General features: G+C 36.6%; 1 protein-coding gene across 4 annotated transcripts in view; it reads left to right on the forward strand.

The window, feature by feature from the left end:
• ZCCHC2 (zinc finger CCHC-type containing 2) overlaps positions 1–20,714 on the forward strand; it is a 41,359-nt gene that overhangs the window by 13,331 nt on the left and 7,314 nt on the right. Inside the window, exons 3-10 of one of the 4 annotated variants that reach the window (XM_041475866.1) lie at positions 3,232–3,308; positions 5,443–5,514; positions 8,709–8,821; positions 10,741–10,835; positions 14,211–14,294; positions 16,181–16,238; positions 18,930–19,068; positions 20,525–20,589. In XM_041475866.1, coding sequence (XP_041331800.1) covers positions 3,232–3,308; positions 5,443–5,514; positions 8,709–8,821; positions 10,741–10,835; positions 14,211–14,294; positions 16,181–16,238; positions 18,930–19,068; positions 20,525–20,589 — 703 coding nt within the window. The remainder of the gene's footprint in view (positions 1–3,231; positions 3,309–5,442; positions 5,515–8,708; positions 8,822–10,740; positions 10,836–14,210; positions 14,295–16,180; positions 16,239–18,929; positions 19,069–20,524; positions 20,590–20,714) is intronic. The other 3 variants (XM_041475867.1, XM_041475868.1, XM_041475869.1) reach the window with 3 other exon arrangements.

The following is a 20,714-nucleotide window of genomic DNA, read 5'->3' on the forward strand; positions in this document are numbered from 1 at the left end:
CTGCTTGGAGTTGTAGACATCTTTTATCTCTTGCTGTTCATCTGAACAAGAAGCTGCAGTGATTGGTAAGTAAAATAGCTTCTCTGCCACCTACTTGGTCTTTTCTTTGTTATAACAAGTTGTCATTTGTGTTAGCTGCTAACTGCTAGTGAATGCCTGCATGAAAATTAGCTGCAAATGGGCTTGCCACTGAAAAAAGGGCAGGATTTGGGGGAAAACAAGAACGTGTAATGCATTTGTATTAACAGTATTTAGATTTTTTTAAGCAAAGCTAAACACAAAAATATTGGGAAGCAGTCGATAGATTTTGCCGCTTGATTCAGTTGTATTTGATGAAATTTTAAAAAAAGCAAAGAAAACCCACATATTAGGAGGAGTTATAGAAATGGCAGTTTGGAAAAGTGAAAGGTTTCATAGAAGTCTGTGTTTTGGCTCTGTTGGGGAGAATAAGAACAAGGCTTCTGAGCATAAACAAAACTGATATGCAATTGCCAGCACAATTTCTTCTCTTTGAAGAAATGAGCGTTATTGAAAACAGATTTATTCTCACCCTTTATTCTTCAAGAGGATTAGCAAGTTACTTGTCTACTCTAAATTAGTCAACAGATAGTCTGCAGATAGGAAGAAGCTAACAATATGGAAAAACGATTACTATTAATTTTGTCCTCATAAATGTCCTTTCGTCTCTAGTGCGGAGATTTAACTGCACTTTGAAGGCCGACAGTTTGAGAGTTTTTGATTCCTTGAAAAAAAAACCAGAAGAGAAAGATAATGGCAGATCACAGACAACAAACCTGTTTCAAATCCTTTTATGGAGTTCAAAGTGTTCATATTCATGAATTAGAAACCTAAAAGGGGGCATCTCTTTAGTAACACTCAAAGTAACAGACGCACAAAAAATTTGAATAACTTAATCTAGCAAAGAGTTTAAATATTTTTCTGCATTTGTATTATCATAGTGCGAAACCACAGTGAAGGATCAGAATACCTTTGTGATATTTGCTACACAGTTATGTGGTAGAGATTCCCTGCTGCAGAAATCTCCTTACTGGTTAGAAATACCACTGACAGGAAAGCTCAGGTTTTATTCTCAGCTGTGATGAATATGAATTGTTAAAATCTTGACTTAGAATGGAAGCAGTGTCATGTATACAAGCTTTACTTAATCATTCTGGATGCATGTGCTGTGTCCAGAATAGAGGTAGACATGTGACATGCCTCATTGGCTTGTTTTCTTCTGGCCTAGCCATTTAGAATATTTAAAATATCATTGTGGAGACAGAATTATAAAAGGAGTCTGTTGAAAGTGTAGAACTAAAGCTGTGCAGCAACAACATTGTAATTACCTATTGTGTTATGTATTATGATGAAGCGTGCAGCAGAAAGAAGTTAAGGAAGTTGAAGATACTGCATTGTGCGATAAATTTTTTTATACCTGCAGACAAATTTTTAGCATTGAGAACACTCAATAGTTTAAAATAAGCACAGTCTCATTAAGGAAAAAAAAGTTTCTGTGAATGTTAATGGACTTAGTTTCCTAATTGTGTATGCTAAATATATGCGTGTAGTGGAAGGCAATTTAAACCACTATTCTCAGTTCCAGTCATGGGAATCAACTTCTTAATTAATTTATGAATATGCATTCTAGTATCAATTTGAATGTTAGCCATTAAGAAATTTTACTGTAACAAAAATTTTGTTGTGCCACGGTCCTTCTTCTAACAGCACTTTAATCGATACCAGACAGGTAAAAATTAAGGTCACTAAACATTCATCTTTTCATAAAATATTGGTATTGTCTGGCATCCTTAGTTCTTCTCAGATTTCTTTCCTTTGTAATAATAAATCTTCATTAACTGGTAAAAATGAAGTGCTTGTCTGTCTTCCTAATTCCCAGCTAGAGGATTACAACCATTGTACACCAGCACATTCAGTATTTGTCTCTCTACTGAGAAAATTGGATGCTGTAGCACTGTCAATAGGCTGATTTGCTGGCTTATTGTTCCTTTATGGAAATTGCCAATACTTAATTCTCTTAAAAATGGCATGTTTGGTGGGGATGAGACTTAATTTGTAAGTGTAACGAAATTAATTTTAAAATGTTTACATTATATTAGACGATAATTAGCTAATATCCATTAATAAGTTTTGCAACATACAATTGTAGGAGATTTAAGTTTTTTTTTAAGAAAAAACACTGTTGAGTAGTTCCCAATGTATCCCGTGTAAACATGCAGTTAAAAATTGAAAGGAAAACATTAACTGTTAACACCACCCACCTCCAAAAAAAAAAAAGGAGTTTCTAAAGCATTGAAAGGAAGCATGGATAATGTAGGGCAGGTCGAACTGCTTTTAAATAATTCTTTTCTTTACATGTAAAGATGTGTTCAGGCTTGCACTAGAATAAAATTCTGTTGAATTCTTTGGCCAGCATAGCAGCAAAAGTGGAAAGCCCATCTCGTCTACACGAGGGTTTTTCTATGGAGTATTACCTGAACAATGCTGCGTGCCCTCAAGAAAGTCCCCAGGCCCTGAAAGCCATATGGTGCTGCAGTTTGCCAGGTCACAGCCAGAACTCGCCTATTGTTATGTACAGTAGGCTGTGGGGAAGGAATGTGAAAGTAGCAAGTACTTATAGTACCTTTTTAACTTCTCAGTTCAGTTCAATGACACTCTCTACAGTAGAACTGTCAAAGCTTTCTGCTTCTTCTTTGTTTTCTGTTTGCTGACACTCATTTCTGTCTCCTTCAGGCCTTCCCTAAAAATTTTTTTTTCACCTAAGTACCCTCAGAAATGTGGGTATTTTGCCTTAGTTTGCCCTCATTTACTACTTGATGTTTCTGATACCTAGGTGTAGAAGGTACTCTGGTTTTTATCAGCCCTTGTTATTTCTTGGAGTAAAGACACAATTTTACTTCCTTTTATTGTCTTTTCACTTACAGTGGTTATATTATCGTAGTTATGTGACATTTGGTCTAAATAAGCTCTTGGGTGATGCATAGATTCTCATGTTGTGTGCCAAAGAGGTTGTCATTAGGCCAGAGAAGTACTTGGAGAGAGCAACGTTCTACCTGCTCCCGGCAGTTTGTAGCAATAAAACAGCTCCTAAGGAAGAGTTGCGCTGTGTGCATCAGGATTTAGCCTACAGGCGTGCTCAGAGAGCCTGGGAAAGTAAGGAATGGTTTGCAAACTGTCAGTTTTGAAGTGCACAATAAGGTGTTTTTCTTTCAGCTGTACACATTGAGAAGATAACCCTGAAAGACGTATCAAGAAAAAGGGCTGACAAACATTTGGAGTACACATTCAAAGTAAGCAAATAATCTCCAGGATGTTAAAATTATTGTCTATGTACTGCAGATACATACAGCTTGTTTCAAAAACCTTCACAGGAGGCAATTTTGAGATTCTTTGGATTATCTTGTGATTTCTTTTGAATTCTGCATGCAAATCAGGTGTTTTACATAATTGTGGGCATAAAGTGGAAAGTGTAAAACATCAGCCGTAGCTGGGTGTGTGACATCAGTTCAGGAAACCTGGCTTTTTCTAATTCATAAGAATTCTAAACCTTTGTCCTTTGTGCAAGTGGCACAGGAGCACAGTAGTGTCTGCAGCTGTAGATTGTTTGGAGTCATGTGGTCATCTTGGATCTTGTTTCTTAGTGTTTACCATATGAGGGTGGATCCTATGCTTTTTGAGAAAACTGGAGATTGGTGTCTTTGTTTTGGATTTTGTTTCTTAAGGCAAAACTAAACAAGCTGGAAAATGGCCAAAAACTGGACAGCCCACCTAGTGTAGTCTTCATGTATTGTGGTAGCTAAGGGCAGCATGTATTAAATGATAGTTAACCTAGTGTAGTCTTCATGTATTGTGGTAGCTAAGGGCAGCATGTATTAAATGATAGTTACTAAGGCTGTTGGTGGTGATGTTGTAGTTGAATCAAAGTAGTAATTTTCTTAGCAAGGGCTGACTAACACTATGAGTCATTGTGCCAATAGATGTGAATCTGGTATTATAACAGATTTGAAGTTAAAGTTAAGTGTTCCCCTTTTTCACCCAAAAAAGAATGGTTCATATCAAACATTCTCACTGGTCATTTGACATGGAGGAGGTCTTTGAAGAAGCAAACCTAAAAAAAACCATTTTGAGCTGAAAGTTGATGTGTTGATCACAGAGTTTAGTATTGTATTCTGAGATATTGTATTCTCTAAATGGATGCACTCTTCTTTTGTTGAGGACAGTAATATGTAGAAGGTAGCCTTCAAAGTCTTTGAGGTTAACCTGGCCAATTATTTCAACCACATCATAGATTTTATTTAAAGTCAAAAAGCTATTTTAAAGATTCAGCATGTAGACAGATTTGATAGTGGTTTTGAATTTCTTTGTTAAACGGGGAATGTGGAGATGTGGCAAGTATTTCAGTAATCTTGAAACTCCGCCTCAGTTTTTTTAGGAAGGAGTTTCCTCATCTGTGCAGGTATATTCTGTGCTCTTCACTGTAGATAATTTTGTGCTTGCCCAGACACTGCTTTTTTAAGGTTGTAACAGCAATTGCAGTCATGGCTTCCCAGCTGAGGATGCCGAGCGTAGTTGGCATTTCTGGGGACTAAGTTGAAGACAGTTGGTGGGTGACATTACTCTATCAACGCCTGAGAGTAAATTAATGTTTATAATTGTTGTGTCCACTCCTGTTACCCTGAGTCTTCCCATGTAACTAATTGGAATCTTTGGCCCAGAAGTGGGCTTAAAGCCAGGCCACACTCATCTAACCAAGCTTACTTATTTTTTACTCAAAACATGCATGTGAAGGTGCTGTTTACTACTTGCATGTCGTGTCAGAACAATGAGCTGCTGAAATTTTATACAGGCGTATGCCAGAATGTTGTCTGATTCTTGAGTGCCTACTTAGTAACTTGCACTACTTTTTATGACTTGTAGCCTAAAACAACTTGTATAAGACTGTGTAAGATTTTAGTCTGAGGCAGATAAAATTATTTTATAGGTAATATAAACAGATTTTTTTTTGTTTCATTTTGACTCCTGGTAATGACAGTGAGAGCTCAATCCAGTATATCTGACCTTCAGTCCTTTCCTCTGGTACCTATTTTTTTGTGGTTAATTATTTCTGTTTGATACAAATCCCATAATTACAGAGCCTTCTGCCTGGCTTCTTTCTGAGTCCGTAATCTTCAGGGACTTCATTGTATTTCCTTGAATTTGTCCATGCTCCCTTTAGCCACAAATAACATGCAGGTGATCCTAAAATACACACTTAAAATTAGTATATCTTTGAAAAAGTACAGCCATATCCCTGTTTTACCTGGTGTTTGCTTAATTGTGAGTGTTAACTCTGAGATTGCCAAATTTATGGAATTGTTCTGACAAGCTAATTGCTATGAAGTTTGGGAAAAGGAACTTCCCTCATTCTTTTTTCCTTCATTCTAGGTAACCTGGTCCGATTTTTCTGTAACATGTGTAACAAAAACACATCAGGAGCTTCAGGAATTCCTGCTAAAAGTATGTATTCAAATATGAAAGTAGTGTTTACACATCAGGTTTATGACTCCAGAAGTAGTCTAGGAGAGGTGTGATTTCTGGGGTGTAATTATAGAAACAAAAGCATGCCAGCAGATTTTTGTACTTCACAATTAAGTTAACCATTTAATTATATATATTGGAATGAAGAATCTTGACAGAAGAAGCAGCCCTGCAGAATGTTTGGGGAGTTTCCCAGGAGGTGATTCTCATCCAAAATGGCGCTTAGAGTTTTAATTGAACTACCATAAAGCTGACAGATGAGTTTTTAATATTCCACACAGAGCTCGTGTATAGGTACAACCACTGGTCGTTTGCTTGTGTTCCTGCTAGAAGGACCTTAAAGAGTATCATTTATTATGTTTAATTAGTGAGACACAGTCATAAGCATAATAGTCTTTAATTTAGCTATTGTGTACTTCAGTAGAAAAAAGGCTGGCCTATTCATCATCACAAGGAGTTCAACTTGAGGAAAATCTAGCAACCATATATGCGTGTGTATCCATGTTTAAAAAAACTAAAAGTTCTCTCAGTTGTTTTCCCCTCTGCTCTGATCAGAGAATACATTTCTGTGCATAGGCCACGTGCAGACCCCATCAGTGATGACCTTGAACTCTGTGTTCATTGCCAGTATCTAATATTTTGGGTTCCACCTATTCTGGGAAATTATTCTATATTTAAACTCTTCCCTACTCAGGATAGTAATGAGAGATCTGTTTTGGACATGTTTTGGTGGTATCTGGTGTTCTTAACTGCAGTGTTAATTGCAAGTGGAAAACAGTCACTGTACAAAGGTCATTGTCTTGTTCACTGTTTAAATTATCAGCATTGTTTTCTGGCATTCTAGAAATTAAGCAATGAATATTCACAACTGCTTTAATCTAGTTGAATATCTGATTCTAAGAGTTCCCAGAGCTTGGTTTGTGAGGATTTAAATTATGGATGGCATGTCTGGTTGCAAGGGGGTTATCCCACAGCTTAGGGTACATGCATCTGCACCTGAAGAGAACCCTAAAAACAGCATTTCATACAGGGTCCTGTGTAGCTCTGGGATGAGCATTCAGATGCATGCCCCCTGTTCTCCCACTTGTGTAAGACAAACATCAGTGTCTGAAATGGACCTCCTAGAACCTACTTGCTTCTTGGAGGAGCCAGGAAAACAGACATGGTCCAGAGTGTTGAAGGGTTGTGCTGTTTGGCTGATGTAGGGTGTTCCGTGTGCTGGCTTGACTGCTCCAGCAGTGTCTAGGACATGGCAGAACAAGAGGAAGACAATCACAAGCTGCTCTTGAGCTTCCTGAGGTCTTCTGTGGAAAATGTGCACAGCTGAAAAATATATTTGGTTTGTGCTGGTTTGATAGCCATAGGTATAGAAGTAAGAGAGAATTGTTAGGTAAAGCAGGACAGAACTTTCTTGTTTTAAAAAACAAAGTACAAACGTCCATGTCATATGCCCTTGCATTTTGGCTTTTTATCGTTCTTGTTCCAATCTACATGGCATTGTTAAATAGTATGTTCATGTTCCTAGGGACAGAAAAGAATGGTCAAAATACTTGATGGAAAATTCCAGTGCTGCATGTGGTAGAAGATAATGGTAAAAATTATTTTGGAATAGAAGCATTGGTGGGAAAACTAAGGTAGTAAATGGCATAACTTGGATGATTTATATTAAAGACTGGCTTCTCTTAGGTGGTAAGCATGAAAAACTCTTTGCAAGTAGGAAATTACCCACATATGTGGAAGGACTAATAGGCTAGTAAGTAACAAGGCTGTCCCATTACCTTAAGCACCTACTCTTGGGTTCATATAACTGAATCTTTAACTACAGAGGAATTGCATTCCTTTTAAAGACAAGAAGGTAACTGTTTCCAGAGACAAATCTACATACAAAATACTAGGATAGGAGATTTGCTCATTCCTACACTTCTGCAGTAACTTCCTGGTACCTTTTGGCTAACACTGACTAATTCTTCAGTCAGAGTTCCTCAGTAATGCATATTAAAGCCAATGGGTCTGTTAAGAAGAGCTGCTTTCAGCCCTTTGTGGTTTTAGATCTAAGCCATTTCAGGTGCTGTAGCACTGTACTAACACAATACTAACAGCACCTGTCTGTCTGGATTCCGGGAGTTCCTCTTATGTATGTTACCAAGCAATTATCTGCATCAGACACAGCATTGCTCTGTTAGTACCACTTCATTTAGTGAAAGAATTACTGAGTTGTTGTTCCAGTAGCTGGATGCAATATCCAGCTGGCACTGTGGGTCAGGTGTACTCCAGTCATACAAGAGGAAGATGCTGCTCTAGTGTAAATTACTTAGTGCTGTTGATCAAAACTGCTGGCAGATGTTAACCACAGCAATAGCTTTGCACTTCAGTTTAAAAAAAGTGTTTTTCAGTGGCAGTTTACTCTTAATTGCGCCATATTAAAAATTATTTTTTAAATGTAGATGAACAAATTTGATCAGCTTTGATGTACTTAAGTACAATATTTGGAATTTCTAAAGGTGAAAAAACTTTGTTCTGGGGAATATTCTTCATTTAAAATAGATATGCTCTTAAGTAACAAGAATTTTGCCTTCTCAACTAGAACATCAGAAGACCTCACTTTGTAGTATTGGCATTGGAAAGTTATAATGAATTTTGATAAGACGTTTCCAGTGTTAATAGCAACTGGGGAGGGACTCACTATTGATTAATCTCAGTGTTACCTGCTGAAGTCTAGGGTATTAAATAACTGAAATTGTTTCCTTTCTACTCCTGTTTACTTAAAATAGTTTAGCTAAGTGATGATAGTGAGTACAGTGCGTTCAGTCAAGCCTGGTTATTTGTTTCTTGGTTAATTTCTATATGTGAAAGATTTAAAGAAATAAATTTTTTAAAAGACTATAAATTATCCTGGAAAAGACCATAGTATTTGGTAGATTTCCAAATGTAATTCTTTCAAATAGAGCTTTAAACAGTTTTATGCCTGGATTTTTCTGTGAGGTTTTACAGCAAAGTGTTTCTCTTGCAAAACTACATGATGTTGATTTGTTGTACCTTTGGTCTGTAAAATACATCACTCAAACTGAAACAATTGAGTTTCTTGTTGATACCGAAAGGTATAAAGACTCTTAGCGAACAAATACAGTCTTTAAAATGTCAACTACTCATTTTTCACATTAACCTTTTTCCAGCTCCCAAAGGAACTGTCTTCTGAAGCATTTGACAAGGCCATTTTAAGAGCACTAAATCAGGGTTTTCAGAAGAGGGAAGAACGAAGGCATGCTGATCTTGAGCCCATAATCAGGTAAGTGTTTCAGCAAATAGCCTGAAATGCATCACCAGAAAAGTGATTGAAGTCAAGCTAGAAGACTTCTATGGACAGAGGAAATTCTGCTACCTAAACCCAATTTGCAAAGCAAGTGGGAAGGCAGTGATGAAATAGATACTCCTGACTCTTAGATTTTCTTTTTTTACTAAACTTCATAGAATTACTTCTTTGGAAGTAATTGCACAATTATGGAAAATATTTGTCCTAAGCAGAATTATATAGTAATGATTGGCATTTGTGGAAGGATACTACCTCCTTTACACAAGGGTATATTTAGAAATACTAGAAACAGTAACTCAGAGCACATATGTTCTACTTTTTATGACAGGATAGAGTGAGAGATGGAATGGAAATTAAAAGGAATAAACTATAATAGTGAAGTATGTATATAAAACTAAAAGTAGCTTATGTATTTGTAAGAAAATAGCCCGTGTCTCATGACCTGCTGTTCAGTGATGAGAGAGTTTGGTGGTCAAATTCTTTAATATAAAATTCAGAACAGTAATATGAATTTGGGTTTGCCTACTTGGGGTTTTTCTTGGTTTTTTTTTCTGGTTTTGTACAGAAGCCTTGTTATGTTTGTCCTTTTCAGTCAGGATTGTTCAACCTTGTGAAAAACAAATTATTCATCATGTTAGGCAGTGTCTCTTGAGTTGGGGTAGTTGAGGAATCAGGCACTGCTTTTCAAATTCCTACTCATAATGTTCTGTTGGTTCTAGCATTTTGTCCTAATATTTTAGTTAAAGAAGACGTGGAGCCACTCTGAGCCTCAACTACCCCCTTGCCAATTTTTTAATAAATCTTGGTCTGCAATATTTTTCTGGCTTTGTTGGCTTGATTGTCAAGCCAAAAATGAATCTCTGTGAACAGTTTTAGCTAATAAGCATAGTGGTTTTAAATCAATAAACCTGTTAAACAGAGGTTGACTGAAGGGAATGTATTGTAATACAGAAAGGCCTGAAGCCTCACTGCGCAGTAATTACAAACCCAAGAGACTCACTTCAAAGATAGCCTTTGGACATACCCAACTCTGTTAGAGTAAGCAACTGTAATTACAATTTGCAGGTTGTGTTGTGACTATACAGGAATGCTACATGAATAATCTCAAGAGAATAGCATTACTGTATTCAAATTCCTTTTTCTTTCAGTGTCAGTTTTAGCATAAATATATACTTATTTGGGGGTTTCAATATGTGCCCATATGCCAAAAATTGCTCTCCCCTGCCCCTCCTCCAAAGAAATAGAGCTGGGTGGTGCGTCTTGGCAAGTAATATCAGAAACCTTCGTGTGTGGGAAATGAAATCCATTGTTGGCCTATTTTCTTGTTTGAAACTAATAAAATTTGCCACTGACATCTTGGTAACTAACTCAGACCAGTGCAGAGCAATGTTTAGCATCCCACCCTTTGCTCTTGGAGATAATTACAAAATTCAAATATTGACCTTATACGTGAATTGAGCTTTGTATTTAACCATACAATTGTATTTAAGAAAGAGATGTGTTGCTTTGGGAAAATAAATGTGTTTTCAGGTTTTTTTGTTTTTTTTTTAAATTTAAAATATAGAGTCCAGTGCTTTTGGACTCAATCCAAACTCCTCTTTAATAAAATGTTACAAGTGGCTGAAATGTTTGAATTAGGATGACTCAAAAGCACCTACCTTTTTAAATTAAAAAAAATCATCGTACCAATTGCTTATATTGACTGTACTCCAATCTTATACTAGTGCTTAACAGCAAAGCTCAAAAGTAGCTTTTAGCATTGTTGAATGTGCAATTTGAAGGGTTTGGACTTCTTAAGAACTGCCTATTTTGCTTTTAAATGGTACTGCAGTAAATTTTTTTGTTCTTCCTATGATTCTGTTACTTAGTTTAACAAACTCTCACTTAAATTTCAGGCAGCTATTTTCAAATACATCGCAAGCTTTTCTGCAGAATCAGAGAGTATACAACTTCTTCCAATCAATTTCATCAGAATCTTTGCACACTCACAGTAAGAAATATCCTAATACTGTTTTATGTAATGAAAAGTCTATAAAAAGCTTATCTTACTGCTGTGCCTAAGTACAGTTTTAAATTTTTTTGTTTGTGTGTTATATTCCACTGGTTGTATTTGAACTCCTGGTCAATGAATAGTTTCTTGAGCAGATACTCATACTTTTGACAGTGGAAACATGCTATGTAGCATCAGCTTGTGTTCTTTTTGTTCTTTCTTTCATTCTTCTCTGTACCATCATGCTCTTCAGATAGGCTGTTATGAATTATGTTCAACAGTTTGGCATTTCTTCCTTTCACAAAGTTTAAATTTTGGAACAAAAAGTTTGAACTGATGCGAAAAATCACATCTGCTTTTTGTTTGTTTTCTTTTGTAGATAAGCATCTCTCTTAATATTTAAACTGAGATTTGTTTTGAGTACATAAATGATGGGATGTCCCTAATTTCAGAACATAAAGAATTGTGTTCCATCATTTGCATTGCAGAGATTTCTTTGGTGGCCCCCTTAACCTACTTGTGTATTACAGTTTGTGTGACCAAATCTTGGCTTCTCTGTATGGATGCCTTAGGATGATGTGATCTTTGTTTCCATTGAATCTTTGCTTATTTCAGTGCATGTTACACACCATGACAGTTGAGGCACTGACTGGGAGGCCACTGCCTCAGAAGTTGTCAAAGATCTTAGTAGGGAATTGAATAGATTGGAGGTTCCAAACAGACAGCTCGTATTCATTTGGGAAAAAACAGAGGAATGACAGCTGACTTCAGTTTAAAATTATGTGTGTGATCTGTGATGGATGTATTCTTTCCGTTATAAGATAGAAGCGCTATGGTTAGGGTAGAAGCTGTAGGTTGCTTTGTAACATTTTTTAGCAACACTTAGGACATTCTTACAAGGCAGTTTTGTCAAAATGTTAAACTAATAACAATCAGGGTAATTGTGGAAGTGGCTGGAATTTAGTGCTGTAAAAATTGACACCTCTGTTGTACTGAAAGACTGCATGGGGAGGAAAGCGTTTCCAAAGTCCAGGAAGATTGATGTTAATGATGGGCACACTGGACAAGGTGTGCATATTTTAGACTGTAGACTACATCTGGTTGGGAAGGACTTGCAAATGCATTGTTATACATGCTGGTAGTTCGAAATGGTTTCAGGAAAGAACCAGTGCCAAGTTCCATCAAGACAGACTTGACTGGGCAGAAATGATCTGTAGGGTAGGTAGATTAGAAAGAGAATAGACAAATGTCAGTTCTGCCAGAAGTCTTGTAGATTACAAGGTCATCTTACATGTGAGATACTTTTTATAGTAATAAATAATTGAGCACATGAAAGTTCATGAGGATTTGTCAGATGTAGAATGTCTGACAGACAGGATGAAGAACTTAATTGTTTAGTAGAGTGGAGGAAAGTCTCAAATGGAAGATGATTTAAGTCTTCAAATGCCAGAGTCCTAATGTAACGGGGATGATCTGTTCTCTCTAATGGATCAGACAGAAAGCACTAGGCTTAACTTCTTATGAGGAAGATTAGCACCCAGGGGCAGGCAAGAACCTTGTGATTACCAGACAAGTTCAGAGTAGTGAGGCAGGTCTGAGGTCAAGGCAGAAAAACAAGTCAGTAGGTCAGGGTTAAGAACAGGATCAGCAATATTCATGTCCAGGCACAGGTGTGCTGACAGTGCACCCTAGGCGAGGGCCTGAGCTCAAATGCGGCTCCCAAGCCAAAGGATGGAGGCCCTGGGTGAGGCATCCACCAGTTCTTTTCCCAGCAGTCACACCCCAAATTGCAGAACTGCAGTGTACCAGATTGGATCTTCACTGTGGGTAGGTGAAGCCTTTGGGAGAGCAGGGAAGAGTTGCAAAGCCCATTGGTATGATTCAGGCCCTAACATTGAGTTAGATATTAAGAAAACATTTGATTAAGAGAATTACTGTGATACATTTAAGTGTAGTCTTTTTTTTTTTTGGGAAGAGGGACTGGATGACTTGTCCATGGTAGCTCACAGCCATATTTCCTGTGGTGCAGACTAATAGAAGCTGTATGAAGACAAAAGTACTCACCCCACCTGTTGCCAAAATCACCCCAGTCAAGTGGCCCTCCAGGGGGTTTTTTATTGTTTTATTTCCAAGCAGGAAACCTAGAAAAACACAGGTTTTTCTAGTTTTTTTTTGTGTTTTTCTAGGTTTCCTGTTTGGGATTCCTGTAAACCTGCTCCTTGTTACTGCAAGTTTGTTGTAGTTACACGTTTTGCATATGCTGACAGTGTTGGGAAAGGAAGTATATATTTAATAAAAATCTCATCTAGTTCTCGAATAGAACATGCAGAATTAATTGACAGACAAAGCATTTGTGGCTTAAATTGGTCTTCAGTTGCCATATAGAGGGATAAAAATATCTTTTCACAGAGATACAAAGTTATTTAGCAAAACCTATGTGGAGTAAATTCTATGTTTGTGAAAGGTCTTCATACCTTAAATAATAGTGGGGCTCTCACACTGAATATTCAGTAAGCTTAATTATGCTGCTATGGTTCCATTAAGGAGGAAATCAATTAGCTCCCTCCTGGTTCCTAAATTCAGTTGTTTAGACAATTTTTCAGGTTGCAGTAGACTTTTGATTTCAACATGGGAGCATGATCTCTGGGGATTTAGTATCTTCAATGCAGATGATATTCAGAAAGATCATCTTACCAATGTTTCAAGCTCCTAAGCAACAGCTTTCAGATGCTTTTACCTGCACTAACTTGGAACTTTTTGAGAGGGGAAGAGTAGACTCTTAGAGTTAGATTATTTAAGAAATTAAGTCCTTTCTCAGAGCATGGAAGTGGTGTTTTTGCAACAAAACTGTTAATATTATTCTTACTTATTTTTCATCATGTCTGGCATAAAAAAGCAAAAATGTTGTATGAAGACTGTGCTAAGGACACCAGAAGACTTTAGCCCAAATTAGGTTGCTTTTGGCAGATGAATGATTTGACAGTGGAGGAGTATAATTTGTTGCAGAAGTATGCTAGTAACTGTCATTGCTCTCCTCCCATTTCCTGTTGCAAATCAAAATTATTATAAAGAAAAATCTGAAGTGCAGCATAGTAGGATTATCTCTAATAGTTATCACAATCACAGCCTTTTGAAATTGTACCATAGCATTAAAATTATTTTCAACACTATTTTCTTCAAAATAAAAGTATCTCTTAAGAGCCTTTACTCTTGGAGGTGGCCTGCTTTGAAGAAGGCAATGTTCAAATTGCTGCCACATGCCAGCCACTAAGATCAGTCTCACATTTCCCTAGCTTCCAGTTTAGTGCAAGCATTCAGGAGCTGTCCAGTTGTTGAAGATCTATAAAGTTACTACGTGAACTTTATTCTCTGCAGGTAACTTACAACCCTCTTTGAAGACGGTTAAGACAGCAGAACACTTCAAGGAGGACAGTTCAGAAGCTTCAAGTCAGGAGGAAGGTAGTTGTGTACTCAAAGGTGGTTCTTTGAGATATTTTACCACACAGTTCTGGAAATCATACACTTGACTGATTTCTCCATTGGTATAAAGTGGTACAAAAATTGAATTAAATCTGCTATGTAAGTGAAGAATTTTTGTGTACTTTCAGCAGTTTCCTTAAGAGGTTGTTCTATAACTCAAGAAATGGCAGAATTCATAGACAGCTCAAAGGCAGAAGTTCACAGCTGTGTTGAACAGGAATATATATCTCACAATTTACACAAGATTATTTATAAACTTTCATGTCTTTACCTATTTGTTCTTCAATTACCAGGGTTCAGAGTTAAATGCAGTATTTCAAGGGTATTTCAAGAGTATTTCAAGACTGTTTTACGTTAAATATGCCAAATTTGTCTAGGTTCTAATTTTACACAGAATATTCAAGGTTTCCTCTTCTTATTCTTAACCTATGCTGCTTTGATGCTCTGGACTGTTACTAAGGTTGAGACTTGTAGTGAGTATTGATTGCAGTCTGAAAGCTGGTGTTTTTCAAATGCCTCAAAAACAGTTCACACATGGAAGCAGCAGCCTGGTAACTGGTCAGTAGTTTCATTCTGAAAGGAACAGCAAGCCAGTTTTACATTGCTTTTAGAAGGAAACAAGTACAAGCTTCTGGTAGGTGGAAAGAATGGGAAAGGGCACTGATAGGTGAACACAGACCACTGAACACTTATGCTGTCTGTCAAGTAATGACAGCACTCTTATCCTCTTTCACATTAATAATTCATAAGAAGTTTGCTGTTGAATTTATGTGGATTCAGTAATCTACATATGCAGTTTGAACAGCTTTTTCTTATGAAAATAATCATTGCCGTATTCTTAAGAGTTCAGAGCACACTGAGTAAATTTACAATATATTTGCTCAAATAGTCTTTTATATACTGCTCTTAAAAATACATAAATCTCTTCATGTGGTGAAACTACAAATGCATTTCAGAACACCTTTCATGCCATTTTAGTGAAGTGTTTACCAGAAGTTTAAAAATAAATTTTTTTCTCAAATTTTTAAACTATAATTTGAACTTAGGTGTAGCATTGACAGGAGTTCAGGCAAAATTCTAAGTACCAAGAACACTAAGATCATCAATAGTTGAAATTAAGGAAAGTTTCTTTTGTTAAAATGTAATAGTTGCCTTTAAAAAAAGGGTAGACTATATATCTAAAGTTCTCAGTTTTTCTTCATAGACTCTTAGAATGGTTTGGGTTGGAGACCCTAAAGTTCCAAACCATCTGCCACAGGCAGGGAACCTTCCACCATACCGGGTTACTTGGAGCCCCACCCAGCCGGGCCTTGAGGCCGTATCTCTTTTTGTCAGGCGTAATTTGCAAAGCTTTACTTGCCTAGTGAATTTTCAGGTTTAGAATGCAGTACTTTAGTGTAGGACTTGTCTTCGTTTGCTAGTCAGAATGTGTGACATAGTTTTGAGATTAATTTCAATACTCAGAAGAAATAACAAAATGTTGTGTTTTTTTCTGACTCATTCCTTTCTTCTCTCTCTGTTCTTTCATACTGGGTTATACTCAGTCATGCATTCAGTGCTTAGAATTAAATATAGAGGTGAGCAAACATTGGTATTGTCATAGTTCCTCTCTTTCTGTTTCATTCTTCTGTGAAATGGAAGGTAAATAGTCTTGTTTATATAATCTATTCAAACTCATTTGTCTTCTCTGCAACACCTGCTAATTTCAGTACTGTAAATTAAGCCTGACCTGTTAAATGGAGATGTTTTCTGCTATGTGCCTGGTAGTGATGGAAAGATGAATTTGCTGGATTGATTTAAAAGATTAAATGGAATTTCTGTTGAAATTATGCTTTGGGGTTTTGGTTTTTTTTTTTTTTTTTCAGATGTAATGCAGCACACAGCAGTTAACAAGAAACATAATGGAAAAAGTCCTGTTGCCAAGTAGGTACTAGGGTGTAATGTGACCATGTTACATGTCTGAACTTCCATTTGTTGGTGCTTTGAGAGTATGTGTCCTTCTAGATTAAAGCTTCTTTGTGGAGCTTTTGTTTGTTTGTGGTGGGCTGTTCTGATCTTGTTTTTATAATTTAGGAGGTTGTTACTAACTTCTGAACTATTAGAAAAATAGTTCAAAAGACCCTATTTCTAAATCTATAGGTCTAGTTCATTTGGATAGCTCTTCTTTCCCAAATGTTGTGAATCTTCACTATTTGAATTGATGTTTTGATTTGTGTTTATAAGATATTACATGCCATAACCTGTATGGCATGTATCTTTCCTATGTGCACATACTGCCATGCTTGTACTGAAAATTTCAGTGCTACTGATTTGAAGCCTAAGCAACCTCAAAGAGGAGCTTATAGGAGAAGGTAGTACATTCTCGCCCTTGCTTACTGGCAAATGCACACACACCTTGCTGGTTTGTGTCCATTATGTTTGTGTAAGTGGAAGCAGCTCCTAACCACCTTAAAGTGGTTGATATGTATGCCTTCAGATCCCTGAAGTACCTAGTGTGAATTCACTCATTTATTTGATTAAAAAGTATTTTGATTTAAAACTTGAGGTGTGTTTGCATGTAGTTGTGCATAATGCAGCTAAAGTAAGGGAAAGAAATGGATACAGAATTTATTGTGATTTACAATTTTGGTCAGTGTTGATTTATCTGTAAAAGGTATTTATCTTGTGGTGAAAATTTACCTGGAATTCCAGTAATTAGAATATAAACATAGCACAGAATAGTGTTGGTTAAGGTCCAGAGATCTTTAATAGACAAAATTTTTGTGAACTCACCACAAGACAACTTAGTGCTTTGTGTCTGTTTTGGTTTTAAACTGTCATACTTTCAGCTTATATTTCCTCAAGAGGTATATATTTCCTTGACAAAATCCGTGATTACAACAGCAGGTATACAGTCTACTACAAAGTCATCAGAGCGGGATCCAAATCTAGTAGCTTATGGTTATTAATAAAGAAACTGGGTTTTTTTTATTAATTGTATAATGAATTACACTAAGGCTGACCACAGTTTAGGATCTGTCTTTCAGGTAGGAAAGAGAGGGAGAGACATTTCCACGAAGTTCTGAGAAAGAAACTTCTTTAGCTTCTTTAGCTATTATTTTCTGTATATCTAAGAGGAGGAAAATGTATTTACTCCTTGACTGCTAGAGGTCTGTTAGCCCTCTCCTGTTTGGTTTATGTGTCTATCTCCTTAAAATCTGTGCCTTTTGTTTATGGGTTTGTAAAGAAATGGCACTGAATGAAACTTTTCTTTCTTGAATACTCATAAAGCTATTGAGAGTCACAAGCAGTTCATCTCAAATAGCTTTGGTACGTTGTGCATCTGTCTACCTCTTATTTTCATTCAGTATTGCAGCCATACTCTTGAAAAGTCAAAAATTTTACTGGTAGGAATGAGATCACACATACAAAACAAAAAATTTAGTAATATTACAGTTTCCAGTAAATGACTGCAAATTTAGCAGTGAAATAATTTACCTATACTTGGCAGAAGTTTCTAAAGTGACCTTGCTTCTGTCTTTGCAATCAGGGGTTTATGTCTGTCTTTTGGGACCTTGGTGTTCTTGCCATTTTCTTAATTTTTTTTTTTTTTTAATATTCTGTTGTGTATCTTTTAAGTAGTTTGAGCCCTTACAGAGATATTTGGTAAGTAGCTACTGGAACTTCAGCATGACTTGTGCTTTCAAGTGAGCTGGATTTCTGCCATCATTGGAACTAAGTAACATTTCGTATTGCTTTTGTGAAGCAGCTTGCCAGCAGCCCTGAATTAAAAGGCACTTTCAATTATCAGCATAAGTATTTAGATAAGAATTTAAAAGTGTTAACTCCTTTTTTTCTTCTGCATCCAACCTGCAGTAAGGCATAATTTTGCATGAGATATGAAAAGGTTATAGGTCCTTGTGCCTTACTGACTCTGTCAGAACCCTGACTATTTTCCAGCAGCTTTAGTTGACCAGGGGTCTCAGACCTAGTTCAGTATTGCTTCTGACTGGCTGCTGTAGAGCAGAGCTTCAGTGGAAATTGCTATAAAGTCCAAAGTAAATGCCAAGTGTAACTCCCTTCTCCTAGCACTACTCAAAACTAGCATTCCTGAATAAAAATGCAAAGCAAGATGACCATTTTGAAATGGAAACAAACCCAGTTTGCATTGTGATCTGTAGTAACTCCTTTCTTTAAATATCTCATGAATTCTGAAACAGGGATTACAAAGTAATTCCAGCTTTGTCATTAATGATAAGGAAGAAAGAAGATGAATTCAGAATGCATTTCTGTCTGGAAAATTGCCACACGTCTGGTATGAAAATAGCAAAGTTTCTGTGTATAGAAATGTCCAAGGAAACTCTGCCCCCAATTACTGTTTTCTACAAATTCTCTTGTTCTGAACTTTACATCAAATTATAGTAGACAAATGAAAAACAAATTCCAGTTATGGTCAGATCATAACTTTAGAGCACAAGAACTGCTGTAATTTACATCTTTTAAATCTCTTGAAAATTCCTAGGGTTTTCTGAAAACAAAATTTCCCAACATGATGCAAAATATGTATGTTGATAAGACAAGTCTGCAGGTTTGTTCACATCAGCATAACTTTTGGGGCTTTTTTTTACTTTTCAGCAGCACTAGCAGTGCAAAATGTTCTTCACTGGATAGCCTTAACATTCAGCACTCGGAGCAGAATGGGGTAATGGACTGGAGAAGGAAAAGCTGTATTGTCCAGCAGCACCCAGAGCACTGTACTAACCTCCTTGACCAGGTGTGTTGCTGTTTATTCTTTAAAACCATATTCCGAGAAACTTGAGAGGACTGTCCACTGCACATGATGAGATTTAGCTTTAAAAGATGAAAAGTGCTGCTGAAATTGTACAAAATAAGTGTTGAAGTTGCTACTGATTTACCTTGCTTAGAAAACCCTTCATAATTCCTTACCACACTCTTAGAAAGCTGAATATTTTGTTTATGAATTTGTAAATAAAATTCCCCGGGAGAACGTAATCAGTAAAGTCTAATGTTAATTTCTGATCAGGCACTTTCCTGTTACTGTAGCATTGTCATCAGAGAGGATTCCAGAACAGTTGGGCAATTTCTGTTATTACAAGGAACAAACTAGAAACAGTTTTAGTAGCTAAACTGTAATAATGGTATAGTAGGTACAACAGGTTAAACATATTATTTCTATCTTACATGCATTATTTAAGTAATAATCTTTGAAAAAAGTTAATAGATAGATGCATATACACTTTTTCTGGGATTTGTGTCTCTTCAGTGCTCAATCTCATTGTGAATATAGGTAAACAGAGCAATTATTTATAAATAAAATTATCTCCTACTGAAATTGCAGGCAGGAAGCTTGCTCACTGCTTATGTATGAAAAACACAGAATGTTAGAATTGTTTGATATTACTCTCATTTATCTTTAGAATCTGGCTATCGATTGTTATGTGTGGAATAGCAAGCCAAACAGAAACAGTTTCCTTACTTCATAAAGCAGGGTAGTGAGTTTGGGTTGGCTTCTGAACATGAAATGGTGGGCTGCATCAAAGCTTGAATACTGCGAGCTTGAAGTAAGAAGAAGGTTAATTTACTAAAGCAAAGAAAAAGCTATTTAAAGGAAATCCAGATACAGTGTTTGACAGAGATTATTTCAGAATTCTCGTAAATTTTACTTCCTTGCCAAATATGAGTTGTTAATAGCAGTTATTGATAGTATACTTTAAAAACTGTGTAGGTCCTATGTTTTTTCTTATGTGCTTATACGCTGTATTCTAGAATTTAGTTTAGCAGCTTAAACCTCCAGTTTAAGGCTAGGTATCTGCTTGTCATATGTAGAAATAATTTATCACATGTATTTTCCACTCCCAACTATCAAATCATTCCATTTATGTCAACAAATTTTGTAGCTCCTTAAGCTTGGTGATCGGCCTTTTTGGCAGGTATGTGATGAAACACATTTGTTTTTGTCCTCTGGAGGAAGAACAGCAGGCAAACAATAATTTGATTGATATCTCCGGTATACTTGCAAGTAGTAATTTGTTGAGTTTTGCTGGTTCTCGTGTAAACACAAGACATGATTTTACAGGCTCAGATGCACTCACCAAGTGGTTCTTTGCGTGGTTATAACACCTGTGAGCCACTGCTCTTGGACTTGTGGACCTGTGGGTCTTGAAGGAGTGTTCTGTTGTTTGACTGGTGTCTTTCTATTTTCTGTCTAGCACACAGTGGAAAAACGAAGTCTGTCTACAGTAAGCAAGAAGAAAGGAAAGCCACAGCTGGAAAAGTAGGTTTCTAATGTAACCGGTAATCCAGAAATTATGTAATGTAATCCAGAAAGTGTAATGCATTCACTCTGATAAACAGAGTCTGCAGTCAATTAAGTGCTTTCATTTGCCGTGCTGGCACAAG

This window comes from Pyrgilauda ruficollis, unplaced genomic scaffold (genome assembly GCF_017590135.1).
Source record: "Pyrgilauda ruficollis isolate IOZ18807 unplaced genomic scaffold, ASM1759013v1 scaffold37, whole genome shotgun sequence".
NCBI classification, from domain to species: Eukaryota; Metazoa; Chordata; class Aves; order Passeriformes; family Passeridae; genus Pyrgilauda; species Pyrgilauda ruficollis.